Source organism: Cavia porcellus, unplaced genomic scaffold (assembly GCF_034190915.1).
Source record: "Cavia porcellus strain 051 isolate PalLab524CR breed Dunkin Hartley unplaced genomic scaffold, mCavPor4.1 scaffold_32, whole genome shotgun sequence".
Lineage (NCBI taxonomy): Eukaryota > Metazoa > Chordata > Mammalia > Rodentia > Caviidae > Cavia > Cavia porcellus.
Window position 1 is genome coordinate 20,943,553 of NW_026947515.1, and position 19,378 is coordinate 20,962,930.

The 19,378-nt window shown below is 43.7% G+C and overlaps 2 protein-coding genes across 10 annotated transcripts in view; one reads left to right on the plus strand and one right to left on the minus strand.

Annotated features, from left to right (window-relative positions):
- The first annotated feature begins 124 nt into the window (after window positions 1-124).
- Pld6 (phospholipase D family member 6) lies at window positions 125-13,259 on the plus strand. 2 transcript variants are annotated; one of them, XM_063242289.1, is made up of 3 exons: window positions 125-6,978; window positions 7,099-7,384; window positions 9,030-13,259. In XM_063242289.1, exons 1-3 carry the CDS (start codon window positions 6,931-6,933, stop codon window positions 9,275-9,277), a joined length of 582 nt encoding a protein of 193 aa, XP_063098359.1. In that variant the 5' UTR covers window positions 125-6,930; the 3' UTR covers window positions 9,278-13,259. The 2 variants fall into 2 exon arrangements, with proteins under 2 accessions (XP_063098359.1, XP_003466005.2); XM_003465957.4 differs by having other exon boundaries at window positions 125-7,384.
- Window positions 13,260-18,285: 5,026 nt separating this feature from the next.
- Window positions 18,286-19,378, minus strand: part of Mprip (myosin phosphatase Rho interacting protein) — a 130,983-nt gene continuing 129,890 nt past the window's right edge. For all 8 annotated transcript variants that reach the window (XM_063242283.1, XM_063242282.1, XM_063242280.1 and 5 more), the window contains one exon: window positions 18,286-19,046. In XM_063242283.1, the coding sequence (XP_063098353.1) occupies window positions 18,975-19,046 (72 nt within the window). In that variant the 3' untranslated portion in view covers window positions 18,286-18,974. The remainder of the gene's footprint in view (window positions 19,047-19,378) is intronic.

A 19,378-nucleotide genomic window follows, 5' to 3' on the forward strand; every position in this document is an offset into this window, starting at 1 on the left:
TTTTATACCTTATATTTATTTGTGCTCACTTGCAGAAAATACACTTGTTCACTGTTTACTCATGGTGACACAGAGAAGTGTGTTTTTTTTTTTTTTTTTTTTTTTTTTGCAGAACACTGCCATGGGAGAGAAGTGTGTTGTTAGGTGACTTTGTCACGAGCATCAGTGTGTGCTTTGGCATACTCTGGCTACAGTGACACTAGGCAACCACATATGGGGCCTAGGGTTGACTGAAACTTGTCACATGGTACATGCCTGCTGTGGTTAAAATGACAGCAGTTCTCAGTGGTATGACAATTTAAGCTGCTATAGGTTAGCAGGAAAGAAGAGACATGAGCTCAGCTTTAAAGCACGTTTATTGCTAAAGCTGAGTGAACTCTCTGGCTAAGTCTCATACAGGCAAAGAGGCTTTTTCTAAAATAACACTTTTTGGCAAGCTTTTGAGGAGATGGGTCAGAGAAACACCAGGCTTGTGCCTTGCGATGTGTCTTCTGTGACCTAAGTAAAATAAAATCTCCATTTCTTTTAAGATGGTGGGTGGGCTCATTCGAGCTGGTGGTGTTCCCTGGCTAGGCTCTGTATCAGTAGTGATTTTGGACAGGCTTCTCAAAAGTTAAGTCTCTGGAACTGATGTCTCTGGAATTGACAGTAAAGGCAGCTCAGAGTGGGTGCAGCTGTGTGCCAGCATTTGTGTCCAACTTCAGGAAATAGTTCAGTCCTGTAGATGCAGGGAACATATATCCATCTGGGAAGTGTCAGGAAGCATGCGTCTGTGAAGCTAAACTTACATTAAATCATCTGATTGGAGTGGGAGAGATACCAGCGTGTGGGGGCCAGGGGTCAGTGAAGGAAAGAGATGACTGTCTTCTGTCGTTAGGTCTTTGGGTGTGGATTCCAATGCATGGCATTCCTTGAGTATACCATCTTTATATCCAGGTCTAACTGTCTAATTTTTCTGACTAAGGTTCTAGAATGACTAAGATTTTTCTGACTAAGGTTCTAGAATGATACTGAGTAAGAGTCATGACAGTGGGCATTCTTATGTTGTTCCTAATGTTAGAGTGAAAGCTTTCAGGTTTTGACCATTTAGTATGATGTTGGCTGTTGGTTTGTCATAGATGGTTTTTATCAGATTGTGATAAAGACTGTCTATTTGAATTTTCTATAGAGCTTTTTGCCATGAATCGGTGTTGGGTTTTGTCAAATGTCTTTTCTCGGAGCTGGAGATTTAGTTCAGTGGCATAAGTACCTGCCTTGCAAGCAGGCAGTCGTGAGTTCGATCCCCGGTACCAATAAAAATGAAAAAGACCAAAAAAAAAAGGTTAAAAAAAATGTCTTTTCTGCATCTGTTGAGATGATCGTGTGGTTCTGTTGTTGACTCTGTTAATATGGTATATTGCACTTACTGATTTGCCTATGTTGAACCAACTCTGCATTCCTTGCATGAATCCTACTTGATCGTGGGGTGCAATCTTCTGGATGAGGTTTGCTGCATTCTGTTTACCAGTATCTCATTGAAAACTTCTATGTCTAGGTTCTTTAAGGAGACTGGCCTATAGTTCTCTTTCTTAGTTGGATTCTTCTCTGGTTTTGGTGTGAGTGTAATTCTTGCTTGCAGGAATGAATTTGGGAGCAGGGACAGGGAATTCCCTGTCAGTTCCATTAAAAAGTTTGAGGAGCAGTGGTGTTAGGTCTTTCCTACATTTCTTGTAGAATTCAGCAGTAAATCCATCAGAGCCTGGGCTTTTCTTTGTAGGTGTTTAATTACATCTTAAATTTCACTGATCATACTTAGCATCTTCTTGATTCAGCTTAGGTAATTCATATGTATCTAGAAATCTGTTTTTTTTTGTTTTGCATTTTTCCATCTCATTAGAACACAGGTTCTCACAGTGTAGGTATTGATGATCTGCATTTCTGCAGAATCTGTTGTGATTTCATCCTTTTCATTCCTAATTGCATGGATTTGAGTCTTTCATTTTTTTTTGGATAAAGTTGACTAAGGGTTTGTTGATTTGATTTAATCTTTCAAGGAACCAACTCTTTGACTCATTCTTTGTATTATTTTCTTAGTCTCCATTGCATTGATTTCTTTGATCTTTATGATTTCTTCCTTTATACAAGCTTTGGGCTTGACTTGCCCTTCTTTTTCTAGGAGCTTGTGGTTCAGCATTTTTTTATTTGAGCTCTTTTCCTAATACGGGTATTCACTGCTATAAATTTCCCTCATGGGACTGGTTGCATTGTGTCCCATAAATTCTGTGTATGTTGTATTGCCTTTATTGTTTAATTGTAGAAACTGTCTGACTTTAATTTTATTTCATCTGTGACTCATTGGTTGTTCAGGAGTGGGTTATTTAATTTCTATATGTTTATGTAGTTGTTTTTTTTTTTTTTTTGGTCTTTTTCATTTTTATTGGTACCAGGGATCAAACTCACGATTGCCTGCTTGCAAGGCAGGTGCTTATGCCGCTGAGCTAAATTCCCAGCCCCATGTATTTATGTAGTTTTTATGCTTTATTTTGCCATTGATTTCCAATTTCATTGCACTATAGTCTGATAATATGCATTTGTATTTACTTAAGCTTTGTATTTACTTAAGCATGTTTTGTGAGCTAGTTTGTGATCTGTTTTGGAGAATGTCCTTTGTGCAGCTTAGAGGAATATATATTCAGATGTTGTGAAATGGAATACTCTGTAGACATCTACTAAGCATGTTTGATTTAGTTCTAATATTCCATTGTTAATTATTGTCTAGTTGATCTATTTGTAACGGTGGGTATTGGTTTTTTTTTTTTTTTACCATGACTGTGTCTTCCAAAACGGTGGGTATTGTAATCCTCCAGTATAATTATATTAATGCTGTATTTGATTTTTCATATCTGATAATATTTTAGGAACACTGGTATTTGTTGCATATATATTTATGATTGTTATCTATTCCTTTTAGATTGTTTCCTTTATAAGGATGTAGTGACCTTTTTGTCTCTCTTAATCAGTCTTGGCTTGAAATCTATTTTGTCTGAAAACAGAATAGCTACCCCAGCTTTTTTCTGGGTTCCTGCTGCATGAATATTGTTTTCTACCCTTTGGCTTTCAGTCTGAATTTCTTTTTGAATTACATGTGTTTCTTATATGCAGCATATTGTTGCGTCTTGCTTCCTGATACATTCTGACAGTCTGATTATTGAATTGAAACCATTAATATTGATGGTTATAACATATGTATTCTCTTTGTCTTTTTGAGACAGGGTCTTGCTATGCAGTTGAGGCTGACCTTGAGCTCACTTTGTAGTAGCTCAGGTTGGTCTCGAACTCATAACGATCCTCTTGTCTCAGCCTCCTATGATATGTATTCTCTTTTCCAGTTGTTATTCTTCTGTTGTTGGCTCCTTTCCCTTGCCTGCGTCCACTCCTAATTGTTTGCCTTGACTGGTGGATTCATTTTGTTGGTGTTCATGGAGTTGTAGTCCATGGTATCTCTTTTTAAAATGTCTTCAGAATATTTTGCAGTGTTGGTTTGGTGTTGATGAATTTCTTCAGGTGTTTTTGTTATAGAAGTATTTTATTTCTCCATCAACTTTGAAAGATAGTTTTGTGGGCTACATAAATCTGGGCTGGAGATAGTTTTCTTTTAGGGTTTGAGATACTCAACTCCAGCTCTCCTTAGCCTGAGGGTTTGTGTGAAAAGGCAGCTGTGATTCTGATGGGCTTGCCTTATAATTTGTTTCTTTTTTCTAACAGTTTTCAATATTCTGTTCTTGTGTTGAATTTCTGGAATCTTGATTTTTATATGCCTTGCTATAGATTTGATCATGGCTATTTGGAATTCTGTATGCCTCATTTATTTTCATGTAAGATCTTCTTCCCTGCCAGGGAAATTTTCTTCCATCACATCTATGAACAGGTTGAACAGGTTTTTAAAATATCATTTGTGCCATCTCTTGCTTTTTCACTGATTTCAACAAATCATATGTTATTCTACCAGCTGCTGAGCTGATTTCTCACGGTCACTTTTTTTTTTCCCCATGCTGGAATCGAACTCACGACCTTGCACTTGCCAGGCAGGCACTCGGGCCACTGAGCTATATACCCAGCTCTCCCTCGCTATGTTTTAGAAAATTTTTTTCTCATGATCACTAACCACAAACCTGTCTTCTATATCTGAGGTTATCTCCTCTTAGGTTTATTCTGCTTCAGGTACTTTCGATGGAATTTTGAATCTCCTGGATAGCTGCTTGAATCTGTTTTATGAATTCCATTTCTTGCCTATATTGGGCATTCATGGTTTCCATCATTTTCCTAAGCATGTCTGGTTTTGTTTTTTTAATCTGTATGTTCTCTAGAGTCACTAATCATGTCTTTCATTATGGTTACCATTTATGTGGTTATCTGAGAAAACTAATTTTTAATTTTTTTCTAGACCTCCTTTGCCTATGGCCTCTCACTTCAGAGAGGCCAGGTGGGCAGCTTTTGGATTGTCCCACTTCATTACCTTCTGAGTTTTCCTTTGCTGAACTGGATGTCTTGCATTTTGTTTAAGTTTCTTCTCATTTTCTTTTTTAGTTTATTTCCTGAGTTGATGCTTAAAGATTGCCTATGATGAGTGGCTTGTTAGTATTTAGAACCATTAGTTAGTGACTACTTCCCAGAAGTCTTCCCAGTAGTCTTGTGGGCATAGCTGGCTGCTGGGGTTTGGGTCTGTTGGAAGATCGTATCTCTCTAATTGATAGGGTATGAGAAGGTGCTGCCTACTTGGCCCAGCCCTTGGTTCTTAGGCACTGGCTCACAGTATTTTTATGACTCTTAGGCAATCTCAGTCTTAGTATACCAGGATGAATAGTATACCATGATGAACAATTATGTCACTTTCCCTAAATTGATACAATCAGCAATAACAAGCATCAAACACAGCCTAGAAATTGACAAACTGAAGTAACCATTAATTTGCCATCTTTAACCATAAGAACTAGATTTGTGGTTATGTACCGAAATCTAAAACACACCAGAAAACTGTATGCAGCAAATAAGCCCTCAATATGCCAGTTTTACCCTGAAGGGAGAAACTTTAAAAGGGAGGAAGGGGAAGATTAGAGAAGTAAAAGGAGAGGAAGAGATTAGAAGCAAGGCTGGAGGTCAAAGGATCATGAAGATTTTGGGAAACTGATGCAGAAGGCAGGAAGAAAAGAGATAATGTTGCAGAAATCTGGTATGAAACCAAATGGAAGACACTTTGCACTGAGTTTACAAGGCAATGATTTACTATTCTAGCAGACTGGTGGAAAACAGTTCCGAATCACCAGCCCCAACTGAGAGTGAAACAGAGACTTACATACATTTTGTAAGCAGGACATACAAAAGCTGATAGCAGGTTATCATATAACTGGTTACATGAATCAAGCCGTATGTTGTCAGGCAGGTTAGTCAGAAGGGTTGTCTGTTGGAAGGAAGGAGAAAATAGGGAGCAGTTGCTGAGGGGATGGTTGAAACTAAGCATATCATTGACTAACTTATCTCAGATAGTCCTTAAAAATAAAGTATGTTTATATGTCAGACAGTACAGGCAGTCCAGATGGATGTGGTCAGGCTGAGTCAGGTTGGACTATCTTAAGTTTCAGCTGGCATGGTGAGTCAAGGCTGAATCTAATGGTCTGTGTAGTGAGCTGGATGAGCACATCTTAATAGCATAGGACTATTGATTTTTAACTTTTCTATTACAATAAGTAAAGGAAGAACAGAACAGAACCACCACCACCACAAAAAAAAAAACCAGAAACCACTTTCACACTCACCAAAACAAGCTCAATCCTCTCAAAAAACAAACGAAAACCAAACAAAATTTAAAAAGAGAAGGAAAAAAGTCCATTTGAAGTTGTCTTTGCTGCCACTGGTAGACAGTGTGTGGAGACAGAGTCCAGGTCTGTGTTGATTTATTCCAGGACACCAGCAGCTTTAAGGGTGGGGGAGTGGAGCATCTCGGTGAGCTTACATCTTTGTTTTCCCTGAAGTTCAGACTGGTTTCTATCAGCGCACCTTCTGTGGGATTGAATTCAGCTGGGAGTCATTAGGTGGCGCCTGCAGTTGTTCTGAGTTTTGAGCTCAACTGAGGTATTTGAAGCCAGGCTATGGCCTAGGTGTTCTCATGGTCACTGCTAGGGTATTTGCTCCAGTGTTTTCTAAAGGGACAGAGGCAGGTCATACATGTAGGTCAGAATGCACATTTATACACAAGTCCCTGTTGAATCTCTGAAATGCACATGGGTCACTCCTGTCTTTCTCTTGTCTCCCTGAAGTCCTACCCTGCAATACAAGTTCAGGCTCTTAGGACCCCTTGCTGTTCACTGTGGGTGGCTGGTCAATGCCTTCCTCCCCTTCCAGGCCTCCTGGTAACCTTCAGGTGGTCACAAGTAGGTGCTTGCTGAGAAGCTGTCTTTTCCACTTAAAGTGCAGAGGCTCCACTGAGCCAGATAAATCCTTGACCAGGAATCAGGAACAAAGACATGAAAGACATGACCTTCTGTATGAAAATAAAATCTGCTTATGGTAAATAAACCTTCAAGCCACGTGGGACACTGGCTGAATGTGGGAGTCCAGCTGAGCTCCCAGACCCTCCTCCAATCCTGCCCAGCAGTTCCCTCAGCCCTAAGCACCACAGAGGTACACCTTGAGATGCCAGGAGAAACTCACCACACCTGGATCCGGGAAAGCCGGACGTGCTCAAAGAGAAGTCCAGCTTGACAGGGTCACGCACGCGTGGCCCTGGAGGCAGGGTGGGGGCAGGGCCGGTCACGTGGCCCCGAAGGGGCACGATCCAGTACGGAGTCCAAAGGCCAAGGTACTGTTGACTGTTGGGCGCGCGGCCGGGCACGTGAGGGCGTGGCCAGGCACGTGGCGGGTATACAGCAGGCTGCGCAGGCGCAGTGTCGTGCAATGCGAGTTTTACATGGCGGCGCTATGAGGCGGTTGAGTTGGAGGATGGTAGTGTCGGGGGTAGTGGGCCTCACGGTGGCCCTCGAGGCACTGCCCTGGCTCCTGAACTGGCTGCAGGTCCGGCGGCGGCGGCGGCCACGCCGTGACGTGCTGTTTTTTCCCTCACAGGTGACCTGCACCGAGGCCCTGCTTCAGGCCCTGGTCAAGGCGCCTGACGGGCCTACTGCGAGTTGCCCCTGCAACCTCCCGCACTGTGAGAGCTCCCTGAGCCGCCTGCTGCGCGCCCTGCTGGCAGCCCAGGACAGCCTGGAGCTCTGCCTCTTTGCCTTCTCCAGCCCGCAGCTGGGGCGCGCCGTGCGACTGCTGCACCAGCGCGGGGTGCGCGTACGCGTGGTCACCGACTGCGACTACATGGCGCTCAACGGCTCACAGATAGGCCTGCTGCGCAAGGCAGGTGAGTGGGCTGCGGATGACGCGGGCCCTTCCTCCGGTCACCGAATGCCTTCTGTCGTGTGTCCCATGTGAGGTCCGTGTGATGAAGATACGGTAGTCCCTGCTCAGGTCCCTGAAGGGAAACCCTCAGAGTCATGCATGTCTGAGGAACCAGGAAAAGTTTGGAAGACATGGGCATATGGAGGAAGTGTTGGTCAGGACACTGTCCAGAGACCACTACCTTAACTGAGTGAGGCTCTGGAAGGAACAGGGAGCATACGTGCCCTCAGTCACAGATGAGTGTCACAGAGAAATAGCAAAAGGCCCTCTGTGGCTCCAGGTGGGTAGTAGTGGTCATGGTGGATGGGGTGGGAGTCCTGTGTCGTCAGGCTGGAGTGACACGTGGAGCTGAGGGACAGGAAGTGGGTGGCAGAGGATGGCGCAGGACCAGTGGGAACTGGTCAAGGTGGAGGCCCTCCCAAAGGGTTGAGTTCAGATCTGTTTGAAGTTACAGCTGACAGGACTTGTGGGTGGCTTGGTCCTCGGCTTCAAGAAGTGTTGTTGGATAGGATCCCCAGTGATAAGGGAGTCACCATTTTCCAAAGCAGGGCTGGGAGGGATGACACGGGTTGTGCAGTTGAATTTGAATTTCACACGAAGGAGTAATGTGTAGTATGTGGCACAAGTACTCCATGGGACATATGGATCTTCCAAACGTGCTCTTTGTCCATCTCAGTTTGAGTGTTCTGTGTTTTTGGTAAAATCTGTTGACCCACTTCCACAGCAGCTCATTTTAAATTCTCTTATGTCCATTTCTAATGGTTTCCCTCTGTGGGCAGATGACGCTGGCCTGAGGTAGCATCCTGGAGACGGGGTTTCTGTCCTTCAGAGTGATGTTTGGGAGAGGAGCTGGGGGTTTAGTTCAGTGGCACAGCACCTGCTTGACAAGAATGAGGCCCTGAGTTCTGTTCCCAGTACCTCTCACCCCCATCCAAAAAAAAAAAAAAAAAAAACAAAAAACAAAAACCCAAACCAAAACAGACATATCAAAAATATTCAGGGGAAGAGGTGGACACTGTGGTGGAAGGCAGATCTCTTCAGGTGGACACTGTGGTGGAAGGCAGATCTCTGCTTCAGAATGCCAGAGTCACCCTTGAACATTTTGGCAGAAGTTAGCCATGTGATATGAGGCTCCTTCCAGAGCCTCAGTTAAGGTAGTGGTCTCTGGATAGTGGTCCTGACCTGCCTCATCTCTGCCTAGGCCTCTCTGTCCTTCTCAGCTTGTCTCTTCTTCGAAAAGTGGCCATGGAAAATTGAGAGTGGGAAGGGGAGTGCTACCACACTCTGCTAGGCATGCCTGGCCGAGTGTGTGCTCTGATGTACCATCTTGGTTGGTTTAGACCCCAGTCCTGGGGTGGGGCTGGCTTGTGATGGTCTGATGCACGGAATGAAGTGACTGGTGTCCAGGTTGGTGGTGTCTACAGTCCCTCTGTCCATCCCATCAGGGCCAGCTGCTCCTCTGGCTGGCTAGCCTTGTGACATAATGCTATTCTGAATGAGAAACAGCTGGTCATCTTACTGACCAGAAACAGCAGCATCAGCAGCTCCTGAGAATGAGTTGCTTGCCATGTATGGCAGGCTAGTAAAAAACTGCCTTGGCCCTACAGGTATTCAGGTTCGGCATGACCAGGACCTGGGCTACATGCACCACAAGTTTGCCATTGTAGACAAGAAGGTGCTCATCACTGGCTCCCTCAACTGGACCACGCAGGCCATCCAGAACAACAGAGAAAATGTGCTGATCATGGAGGATGAGGAGTACGTGCAGCTGTTCCTGGAGGAGTTTGAGCGCATCTGGGAAGAGTTCAACCCTAGAAAGTACAGCTTCTTCCCACAGAAAAAGCAAGGCCTCTAAAGCCGCCCTTCTCTTCTTCAGAGCCGCAGAAGCACAGCGTGCAGTGAAACCAGACACCCTCAGAGAATGGGTCTGGAGACTACATGCTGTCCCTAGGGGCTGCTGAGCTGTGGAGAGGCCATGATGCCATGAAGTCCTGAAGCTGGGTTGCAGAGGAGCACACCTGTAACCTCAGCTACTTGAGAGGCTAAAGCAGGGGACTTTGAGGCCAGTTTGAGGCCAGCCTGGGCAACTTAGCAAGACTCTCAAAAAAGACTGGCAGTATAGTTCAGTGTAGGGTGCACCGAGCAGTGATAAGTCTCTGGTTTCCAGCATGGAAAAAGAAAATGTATACTTAGAAGTGACCTCACTTTTAACACCTCGACGTGGTATACTTCTTTTGGCCATGTAATGGATGATGAGTTCCCTGATCACAAGAGGCAAGGTGAGGCAACTCCCTTCCAGCTGTGGCATCCTTCACAGGTAGTTAGGGGAACAGGTATCTGCATGTATTTATCTTGCATGTATTGTGAAAAGTTTAAAGTTTTGCTTTTTTATAATGTGTATGCTATGTAACTTAAATGACTTCTGAAGCTAGTCTTGGTGACTGTTCAAGGTCTTTAAAGTGTTACTGGTGACAGTGTTGGGTGTGAAAACTGAAGTTAATTTTTAAAAAAATTACCCAAAAGGGATTACAATGTGTTCTTTCCCAAGTTTGAATTTGCAGTGTGTTCTAGAATGCAGTGAAGTCACTCAGTGTGGTACAGCAGCGGGACCCTGGGCTTCCAGCATGTTTGAATAAATATGTTCATTCTCGAGTGTGAATGTTATCTTTTCCTTTGTGTACTATATTCAAACAGTGGCTGCTCTTTGTTAAAACTTTGGTGGGGATATTTTGCTCTTTAGACACTGATGGTCACAGTAGGAGCAATGCAAAAAGTTACTTGGGTTTCTGTTTACTTCCAAAGTATGTCACTTAGGTCCCTGCTGACTTAAAACAGTGCTTTCAAAATATTCCAGCTTCTTTTGATAATAGTTGTAGATCTACAAGGCAGAAGCACAATTCCCAGCCATTTCTTCTTTTCCATTTGCCTGACTTGTGATGTGCATGTGTGTGGGGAGACCCTGAGGCTTCACCTAAGTTCCTTTTTCTCTTCCAGGGAGCAAGATGCATGATAATCTAGTCTAGCTGAGCTATCTATAGGATATTGGAAGACTTGTGAAATTATTTATTTTGTATATTTTTATATAATACAGTTAATTACTTATTTTTATCATCTTAGCTGCAGAAGAAAGTTGGCCTTCCCAAAAACTTTCAGACACTAACCTTTCTGAAAACAACTTACAGTAAGGTTAAACATCTCCTGAGGAAACAGAGCACTAAAATCTTTCTCAGAAGTGGAGGCTGTTCTCTTTACCTACAAGTGTCTCTCAGCTGTGGCACAAATGTCCACAAGCCTCCGAACAGTGAGGCGGCTTCAGGGGCAAGCCCAGAGCCCATGTGACTGTGCCACGCTGTCCAGGCTGGCAGGTGAGTGCCATGGGGACCTTATGGTGGAGAAAGGCAATTTAAGTGCTTTTTCTTCAGCTAAGAGCCTTCACACAGTAACTGGTTCACAGCTGTATGTCAGTGACAGGCAGCAGAGCTGAGGTTGTTATCTCAGCTGAGCCTTTGTCTGCAAGATTCAGTTATTTCCCTGTTAGGTGAACTTTAAATTCCTCCAGGAGGCTCATTGGTTCCTTCAGTCTAGATTTCCCTTCCAATCCTGGCTGCAGCCTCATCAGTGTAGTAGTTAAGAGCCATGACCCATTTTGAGTTAATTTTGTGTATGATTTAAAGTGGTGACCAATTTGTTTTTGCATATTGCATGTTGATATCCGCTTCTCATAGCACTGTTTGTTGAAAAGGTTTTCCCCCAGTGGGTTGAGTTTACATCCTTGTTCAAAATCAGAGGGCCCATCTCTATAGACTTATCAGTTATGTGTCTATCCTAATGCCAGTACCATTCTGTCTTCATTAATAAAGCTTTGTAGTAAGTTTTGGAACCTGGTAGCATGTTTCTTTTTTTTTTTTTTTTTTTTTCAATAATGAATGGCATATTCTGGGTCTCTGTAGATGTAGCTGGAGAGTCTTGCCATTTTAAGCCTTCTAATCCACTGAACACACGAGATGTCTTCCCATGTATTTAAATCTTTAAACCTTTGTTTTTTTATTAGCATATGCTTGTGATAGGTAATTACATTATTTGGGGTATATATATAATTAAAATTATATACATAATTAAATTATTTTTATTGTTGCTTTCCCTCCCCTGCCCTCCTCTCACAGCTCGTTTTCAGATACTGTTTTGTGTTAGGTAAACTTGCAAACTTATTCAAACAAGTTTCATTGGATTCCTTAGAATTTCCCACATACACAATTTCATTTGCAAGTAGTTTTACTATTTCTTGTTCAGTCTGGATGCCTTTCAATATTATTCTCTTGCCTAATAGCTCTGGCTGTACCCCTGTTTCATGTTGAATAGAAGAGGAGAGAACCAACATCCTTACCTTGTTCTGAGTTTTACAGGAAGCTTTCCATTTTTCATGATGGCATGAGCTAAGGGCTTTCACAGATTGTTAAAAAAACTAGTTTGCAAGTGCCTGCTGATTTTAAATTGCATTTAGGTTATCTTAAAGAAAGAAAGAAAGAAAGAAAGAAAGAGGAAGGAAAAAGGAAGAAAGAAAAAGGAAAAAGGAAGGAAGGAAGAAAGAAAAAAAAGAAAAAAGAAGGAAGGAAAGAAGCATGTGGCCATTCGGGAGACAGAGGCAAGTGGATAGCAATTTTGAGTCCAGGCTGTGCAATTTAGTGAGATGCTGTCTGAAAATTAAAAAGGCTGGGATATAGGTCAGTGCTTCCTGGGTTCAAACCCCATGTAACATGTGCACTCACACACACAGTGTACATGCACAAACAAGCAAACAACACAGCACTGTCAGGCCAGTAAAAAAGGTTGTTGGATTTATGTGTATGTGTGTATTTGACTCTTTTAAATGGGTAAAACATTACTGAAAAATCTCAACTAGAACACACTAAAAATACTTACCTTTTTATGTCTGTACTTTCTGGTAATTTTTACTCCTTAAACTCAACTCTAATTGGTAGAAACTCTTCTATATTTTTTGGACTAAAATTTGGATCCTCAATCATTTTCACACATTTTATTGGTAAAGACTGTGACAATACTGAAATTCAGTTTTAAATTTATTCAACCAAAAGTTTTTAAAAATGAAACTGACCAGAAACACCAGAGTATATCCATTGTAAAGGAAGATTACTTTAAGTTTTGGGTGGTAGTTGTGTATTTCGGATCATGACATAGAATGCACCTCTTTTAAAAAGGCACTTTTACTGTAAATAAACCCATTAAATTGTGTGCGGTGGTGCATGCCCATCCCTTTACTTGGGAGGCTGAGGCAGGAGGTTCGCTGGGATGTGGGCAGCCTGGACTATAGAGTGAGACCTTGTCTCAAAAAAAAAATTCATTAAGTGGAGCAGAAAAGTAGCTATAGTTCCTTCATTAATGAAAGCATATCATTAATATTTGTTATTGTTCTGTTAGCACCTTAAGACTTAAGGAAATGTACCTCAATTAGATTCTGGATGTAAAATATTTCTTACTATTACTTGTGTATGTATAAACATGTAAAATCTGGATTTTTATGGGAAATTTCCCAATTTTAAAATGCTTAAAATTAGTCGAAAACTTTGAAAACCACTGTTTAAAAAAAAAAATGATAATCAGCCCACTGTCTATTGCTCAAAATTGTGACCTGAATGCATGATTTGCACATACCTCTCCATGAATCAACACTTTCTTACACAGCATGCAAAGGAGGATGCAAAAATAGTTTATTGTGATGTAGTTCATGTGAAGTTAAGTAATATTTACAAAATAAAAATGGCTAGCTACATCCATGGGCATCTAGCATGTCACACGAATAAATATTTTGACAAAGTTAACACTTCAATTGTAATGAATACTTGATTACAAACATAAAAAAAGTGCCTCAATCCTAACCATAAAGTCAAACTGTGTGTGTGGGGTGGCGGGGAATGAGATGCGTAGTTCTATCACTGTGTCTGGTGGAAGGTGACTGTTTTGGGTCATGGGGTCCAGGGGCCTCTCAGACCTCAGACCCAAGCTGACCCTGGGGAAGCTGTGCACACTGATCTACCTGGTTCATCAGGCCTCGGCTTTTTACTGCACACACTTCTGGGTTTGGGGAGCATGATCATTTAGCACCAGGACAGAACTAAACAGTTAAAATGACACATGCCTGTTCTCTGAATGTTTATCATGTGACTGAAGTGATTAGCTGTGGTAGAAATGGTTCTCTGGATTCTCCCGACACTGCAGCAAACAGAAATCACTTGCATGTCTTCCTCTGTTAATGGATCAGCTTCCCAAGCAGTCTGGCAGAATGTTTTGTCTTTGACAACTGAACTAAGACAGTCACCCTGTTAGCAGGAGGGTGTATCTGTGAGAATACTGAGAATTCTGATTGTTAAGGAGCTGCATGGATACATTTCATAAATATTACCTTAGGAAAACCACATGAGTTAATTATAACTTAACTGGTTTTGAATCCTAATATTAAATCAGTAAATCTGCCATTAATACTAAAGGTAAATCCTAAAATCCTTTTAAACCCATTTTACTTGAAGTTTTGTGATAAATATAGTAGTGATTTAGTGTTCTTTATAATCTATCTTAGCTAAAATAAAATGTGATTACTACCTTGTACCAGGGTGAAGAGCCAAGAACATGTTGGCCATGGGAGGCTGCAGGGAGCTGTGTCTAGTGACAGCCACCTCTCCCCAGACTTCTCCTCATGGGGAATGTGAGTTGCATGCTTCATCACAGAAGGTGCAACCTTAGCTCACTGCTTTGAATGACAGGACACAATGGTGTCCCTCCCGGTCACCCTGAAGTACTGGGCTGTCCAATCCATACTCTTGTGTGACTGTTTCCCCACCAATTTCACAGAAACAGATATTGCTAAGATGCAATTCTGAGGGTAGCAGTCTCAGTGGGGTTACATAATACAGCCAGACAGCTCTGAACACATCCCTGAATTTGGAGGAGTCCTAAATGCTGTAGAAACCAAGGATTTGTACTTGACAGGAAATTGTGACTTCAGCCACACCTGCCAATGGAAGGCCTGCAACTACTGTGCAGAACAGACTGATGGAGACATAGCTGTCATTTTCCTGCTTTTCCTTGAGGCCTCTGACTGGCTCTACCAAGAGGGGGTTATCGAATACTTTTAATGCAAAGCTATAGGTGGGGGACTACTACTGTTTCAGGTGCTATACATTCTTTAAAACCATTTGTTATATGACCAAGGCTTTTAAAAAGATACAACAGTCATTAAAAAAATCTACTTATGATGCTGGGCAGAGTTCCAATGTGTACTCAAAGATGTCCTCCTCCATATAAGTTTTTAAAAAATCCACAAAACTTCTTCATAAAAGTACAGTCGCTTGTCAGTAATATTTACACTGCTTGCTCTGAATCATATACAAAGAATTCTGAAGAAATAAAAGACAGCAGCCCCACTCTTCTGAGCACCTGAGGACCCAACCCCCTGTGCGTGCAGATGGCCAGCAGCTTGTCCTGTCTCTGGGCCAGTGGTCTGTACTGACTCCCCTGCTCTGGTCAGAAGGAACCAAGGCAGTCATTTTCACTTTGCAAACACACCTGAGATGTCTGGAAGGTACAAAGAGGCAGGTGGTGGCTTTCTGTGACAAGCCCATAAGAGGTGTGGGTGCGTGCTGGCTTGTTCCTTCTTCCTGCTGAAGCGCCTGCAGGCAGCGCTATCACTGTGCCTCCCCTGCAGCTGGCTCTTACTGTGTTCAATGTGGAAAGCATTGCTTGCTGGAAGGTGCATGGTGGTCCCCACTTGATGTGCAGAGGCACAGCAATGAACACTCTATACCCGTCCCTGACATTAGGCTGCATGGGGCTGGAGGTTGCTCATCTAGCCCTGGTATTTTGGAAACGGGACAGCTGGAAGCCAGGGAAAGCCTCCGTGCTGGTGGGACAGACACACTGCTGGGACCCTGCACATTCCACCTAGGAGGCCCTGGTTAGGGCGTGACAGATTCAGCAGGCCACGTGCTACCCTGTTCCCCCCTCACAGCCAGGCATTAGTGATGAAAAAGACCTTGTTCAATTCTCAGCACTTCCACGTGGACAAGAGCAAGTGTTCTGTGTACCTCTGTGGGAGGTGAACGGCAGTACAGACATTCCTTAATGGCTTTCAAGCCACCAATTTTGACTTCTGGTCCTCTCGGGATTCCTTCTGGGCATGCTCTGAGGTTTGTAACTGCATTCTTTTAAAAACTAAGCTTCTTTTCCCTGAGTCTGGCCTGCAGGAGCTGTCGGTCAGTGAGTGAGACTTCGGATCCAAGGCCACTGCACAAGCAGGTTCTTACCGTGCCTGCTGCTTCCTGCCCAGTGTGTGGGCCTTTGTCTGGGGCTCTTCTCCTTTACACACGCTGAATCTGAAGGAGGATCTACTCTGACTTTAGCACTTACTTGATAAATGCTTGTGTTTCTGATTCACTCCCTGGCCTTTGGGATATGGGCTGTTTCATGTAAGCCGAGGGCCCTTTTAGAGTGCCCAGTCTGCTTTGGGCTATAGCCTACCTGAGATACACATGTATCTGGGTGGCTACAGGTGGTACCCTCTGCAGTACCCGTGGCCATCTGCATAGGTGCTGGGTACCACATGTGCTTACAGCACGACTAGAAGAAAATGGCTCCACTGTGTGTGGGTTTGGGTGTGCAGATGATGCCATTTGCCCAGAAGACGTTCATACTAAAAGTTGTCAAGACAAATGGTTTCCCCATTAATCTTTAGCCTGATTTGCTTGCATGTACTGGCAGTTATACGATAAATATGTATAGGAAAATAATCAAAACTGTGCAGTATGCCCATTTTCACATTTCCTCACTATGAAGTGGGGAAAGTTTGCCATTGCTTGTTTGTGCTGCGTGTGGCCCAAGGCTCCCAGGAATCAACAGAGCTCTGAGCACAGACCCTGCCACCTGCAGCTGGTCCACAAAGGACTGAAATCTACCAGTGCACAAACCAGCTCCTCTTCTTGTTTTATTTCTCCTCTTTGTGTAATGTATGTGCCTGTGGCAGTGTGGTCACCAGGCAGCTCCTGCTCCTGGGACACATCTAGTGACACAGCAAGAATATTCATTCTCTTTTTTGCCTGGTTCACTCTGGTTGAAGTACAGAACCCAACAGCAGGAAGGTCCGACTCACTCCAGCCCAGAGTGACTACTCTACTGATACTGCTCAGAATTGCCTGGCAGGCGCAGGTGACACTAGGAAGCTGTGACGGAGCAGCCCTTTATAGGAGCCAGAGCAACCCGCACATCTGCCAGCTCCGTGTTTAGTCTGTTTTCCTGGACACACACACACACACACACACCCAAACCACACACACACACACACACACACACACACACACACACACACACACACAAACCAGCCACAGGGTAGGAAGTCCTGTTGTCTCATGTCACATGTCAAATATGGGGCCTTCACCAAGAAATGCTAGTGATGAGAGAAGTTAAGGTGTCCACTTGCCTGTCTCTCTGGTCTCTCCTTTCTACATCCAAATCCTCACTCAACAAGTTTATTTCTTAGGAGTTCTGAGGTCCAGCCTCAAGGGATAGAAAATGATAAAGAAAAACAAATAAGATGCTCTTTTGCCCTGTAGGCCAACCTGCTTTTATTCAAAGTGCTGTGCAGATGAAGCTCCTTTCCTGCAGGATCTAGGAGACATAGGTAAGGGGCTGCCTGAAGCAGGGCTAGAGGGTCCTTAGGACACTAAGGATGGTCACAAGGAAACCATGCTAGACCAAGAGATCAAAGAAGAGGTGAAATCACAGTGCCTGGAAACCAGGCACAGCCTGCCCCAGCCATATCCCAGGGAACAGCTGTCTCACATTCCCACTGAGCACAACACAGAAAGGTCAAGGCTGTTTCTCAAAGTGCTGCCAATCTGCTTGGGAGCTGTGTCTAAAAAGCAGATTTTTAAAATATTTAATTGTTCTTTCTGTTGAAATCATGGAACAATAAGCAGCACTGGGGCAACAGTGTGGGTGAGGACGCAAAAGCTTGTGACAAAGGGCAGATTAGAGCTTGTGCAGGGCCACACACATCCCAAAAGGGCACAGCAGGCAAGCCGCAGACCAGTTACTCCTCAGCCTTTGTCCTTCCTGTTCATCCACAGGGGTTGGTGACACAATCTGATGCCTTTGCCCATTAACTGATCTAAAAACTGAGCAAGGGGATTTCTATATTTTTATTTCCAAAGCATCCACGTATCCAGAGACCATGCAACCAACTCAAGAATTAGCACAAAGCAGAAGCTTTGGCAATGGAGCCAGTGGACATGGAGGAGGGGTCCTCCAGGCATGCACTTCTGACTCTCCCACCTCACTCTTGCATAGCAGGAACTCTCTTAATATGCCAATCTTAATGAAACAAAGTTTTTACAAGACTAGACTACAGATCCCAATGCAAGAGATTTTCAGGAAGTGCTGCAGAACATTTTAGCGCAGTGCAAGAACAAAACAAGTCTTAAGATTGTTAAAAAAAACAAACTTTTTTGTACAGGTTCACTTCAATGAGGTCCACTGGAGTTACTTGGCTCCACTGGAAGTTTAGAGCTCAGACTGAGCACAGTCCTAAGCATGTACTGCTGGCTGTTCTCCCCAGGATCCGACATCCTCTGGACTTCCTCTTGACTTAACATAGGGGCCTGCTCTCAGTCTTTCCAAAGCAACATGACAATTTCTTTTCTGAAAGATTTTTTAAAACAGCACCTTATTTCCCTTTGGAGGACTACCTCAGGAAATCCAACCTTTTTTGCAATCAGTGTGAAGCCCCAGGCAGCAGGTCACCAATCCTGACTAATGCAGAACAGGGAGGCACGAGCGGAGGAAGGAATGAGAGGGATCTGGGGTTTTGTGCAAGATTTAATAAAAAACAAACAAAATAGGAATGGTTGCTTTCCACATTTTCCAGGTCGTGAAAGATAGCCAGGATTATCTAGGGCGTGGTTCTAACTGCATTAGTGGAGCAAATACAAAATGCCATTGTCCTTCCAGGCCGAAAGGCGAGTGCACAGGCTGCACACCCATCTGGATTGTTGCCTCCTCCAGCAACCAGGCAGGCCAATCAGCTGCACCATGGTACAGGCCAAACCAGGACATCAAGGTGGCTTTCTCTGACCAACAGGGATTGTGCCCACCTCGAGGTGCTTGGCTGTGAGCAGCAGAGCTGGAGCATGGCCGGACCTCCACACTGCACTCTGAGACAGGGCTAGCTTATTGACAGGCTGCTGAGCCTTAATACTGACAGTGAGTGCGGTGGACATCGAGAAAGGCTCTACTCAAGACGTGGGTGGCTGCTATACTACCCCACTGCTGGAGCTTGACCAATCTCAGAATACCATGGAAAGAAAGTGGTGATAAACACAACAGGAAGTTAGAATGGTGTGGACAACCCCACACCAGTCTCTCATGTATCCATTCCCACAGTTAATGATAATAACAACAATGATAAAAATAAAGATACAGACAAAAAGCCGCGCTCAGGTTGTACTGTCACCAGCCAAGAAAGGTGTGTTGAGTGGCACAGGATACACCTAGTCTTTCTTCAAGTCCCTGGATTCAAAGAGCTTCAGCCGTTCCTGCACTGTCAGGCCTTCCTTCAGACTCTGGGCAGAGGAAAGAAAGAAAGGTTAGATCCAGGCAGGGCGGGCTTTGGCTTCCATCAAGGGGATAGAGGTGGAGGCAGAGGCAGGGTGAGGAGGGTGGGCTCCGGAGATTAGTGGGCATGCTAGGACAAGAAACTCTGTGAGATGGTGTTATTGGAATATGATTCCCCCTGAAGCAACTTGCTTAGATGAAAAAGGGAAAAAATTAGAGAAACAAGATCACGTCTTATGTAGCTCAATTCTAGATTCAGGGCGCTTTAGTAAGAGATCAGACTGACCCAGACTGGAAAAGAAGACCTAAGAACTACATGCCTGCCCAACTATGTCTCTCC

Excerpts from the sequence above, each read along its gene's own strand:
- Pld6 (XM_003465957.4), top strand. The coding sequence starts at position 6,931 with ATGCGAGTTTTACATGGCGGCGCTATGAGGCGGTTGAGTTGGAGGATG. Across the intron at positions 7,385-9,029 it reads AGGCCTGCTGCGCAAGGCAG|GTATTCAGGTTCGGCATGAC; the intron begins GTGAGTGGGCTG and ends TTGGCCCTACAG.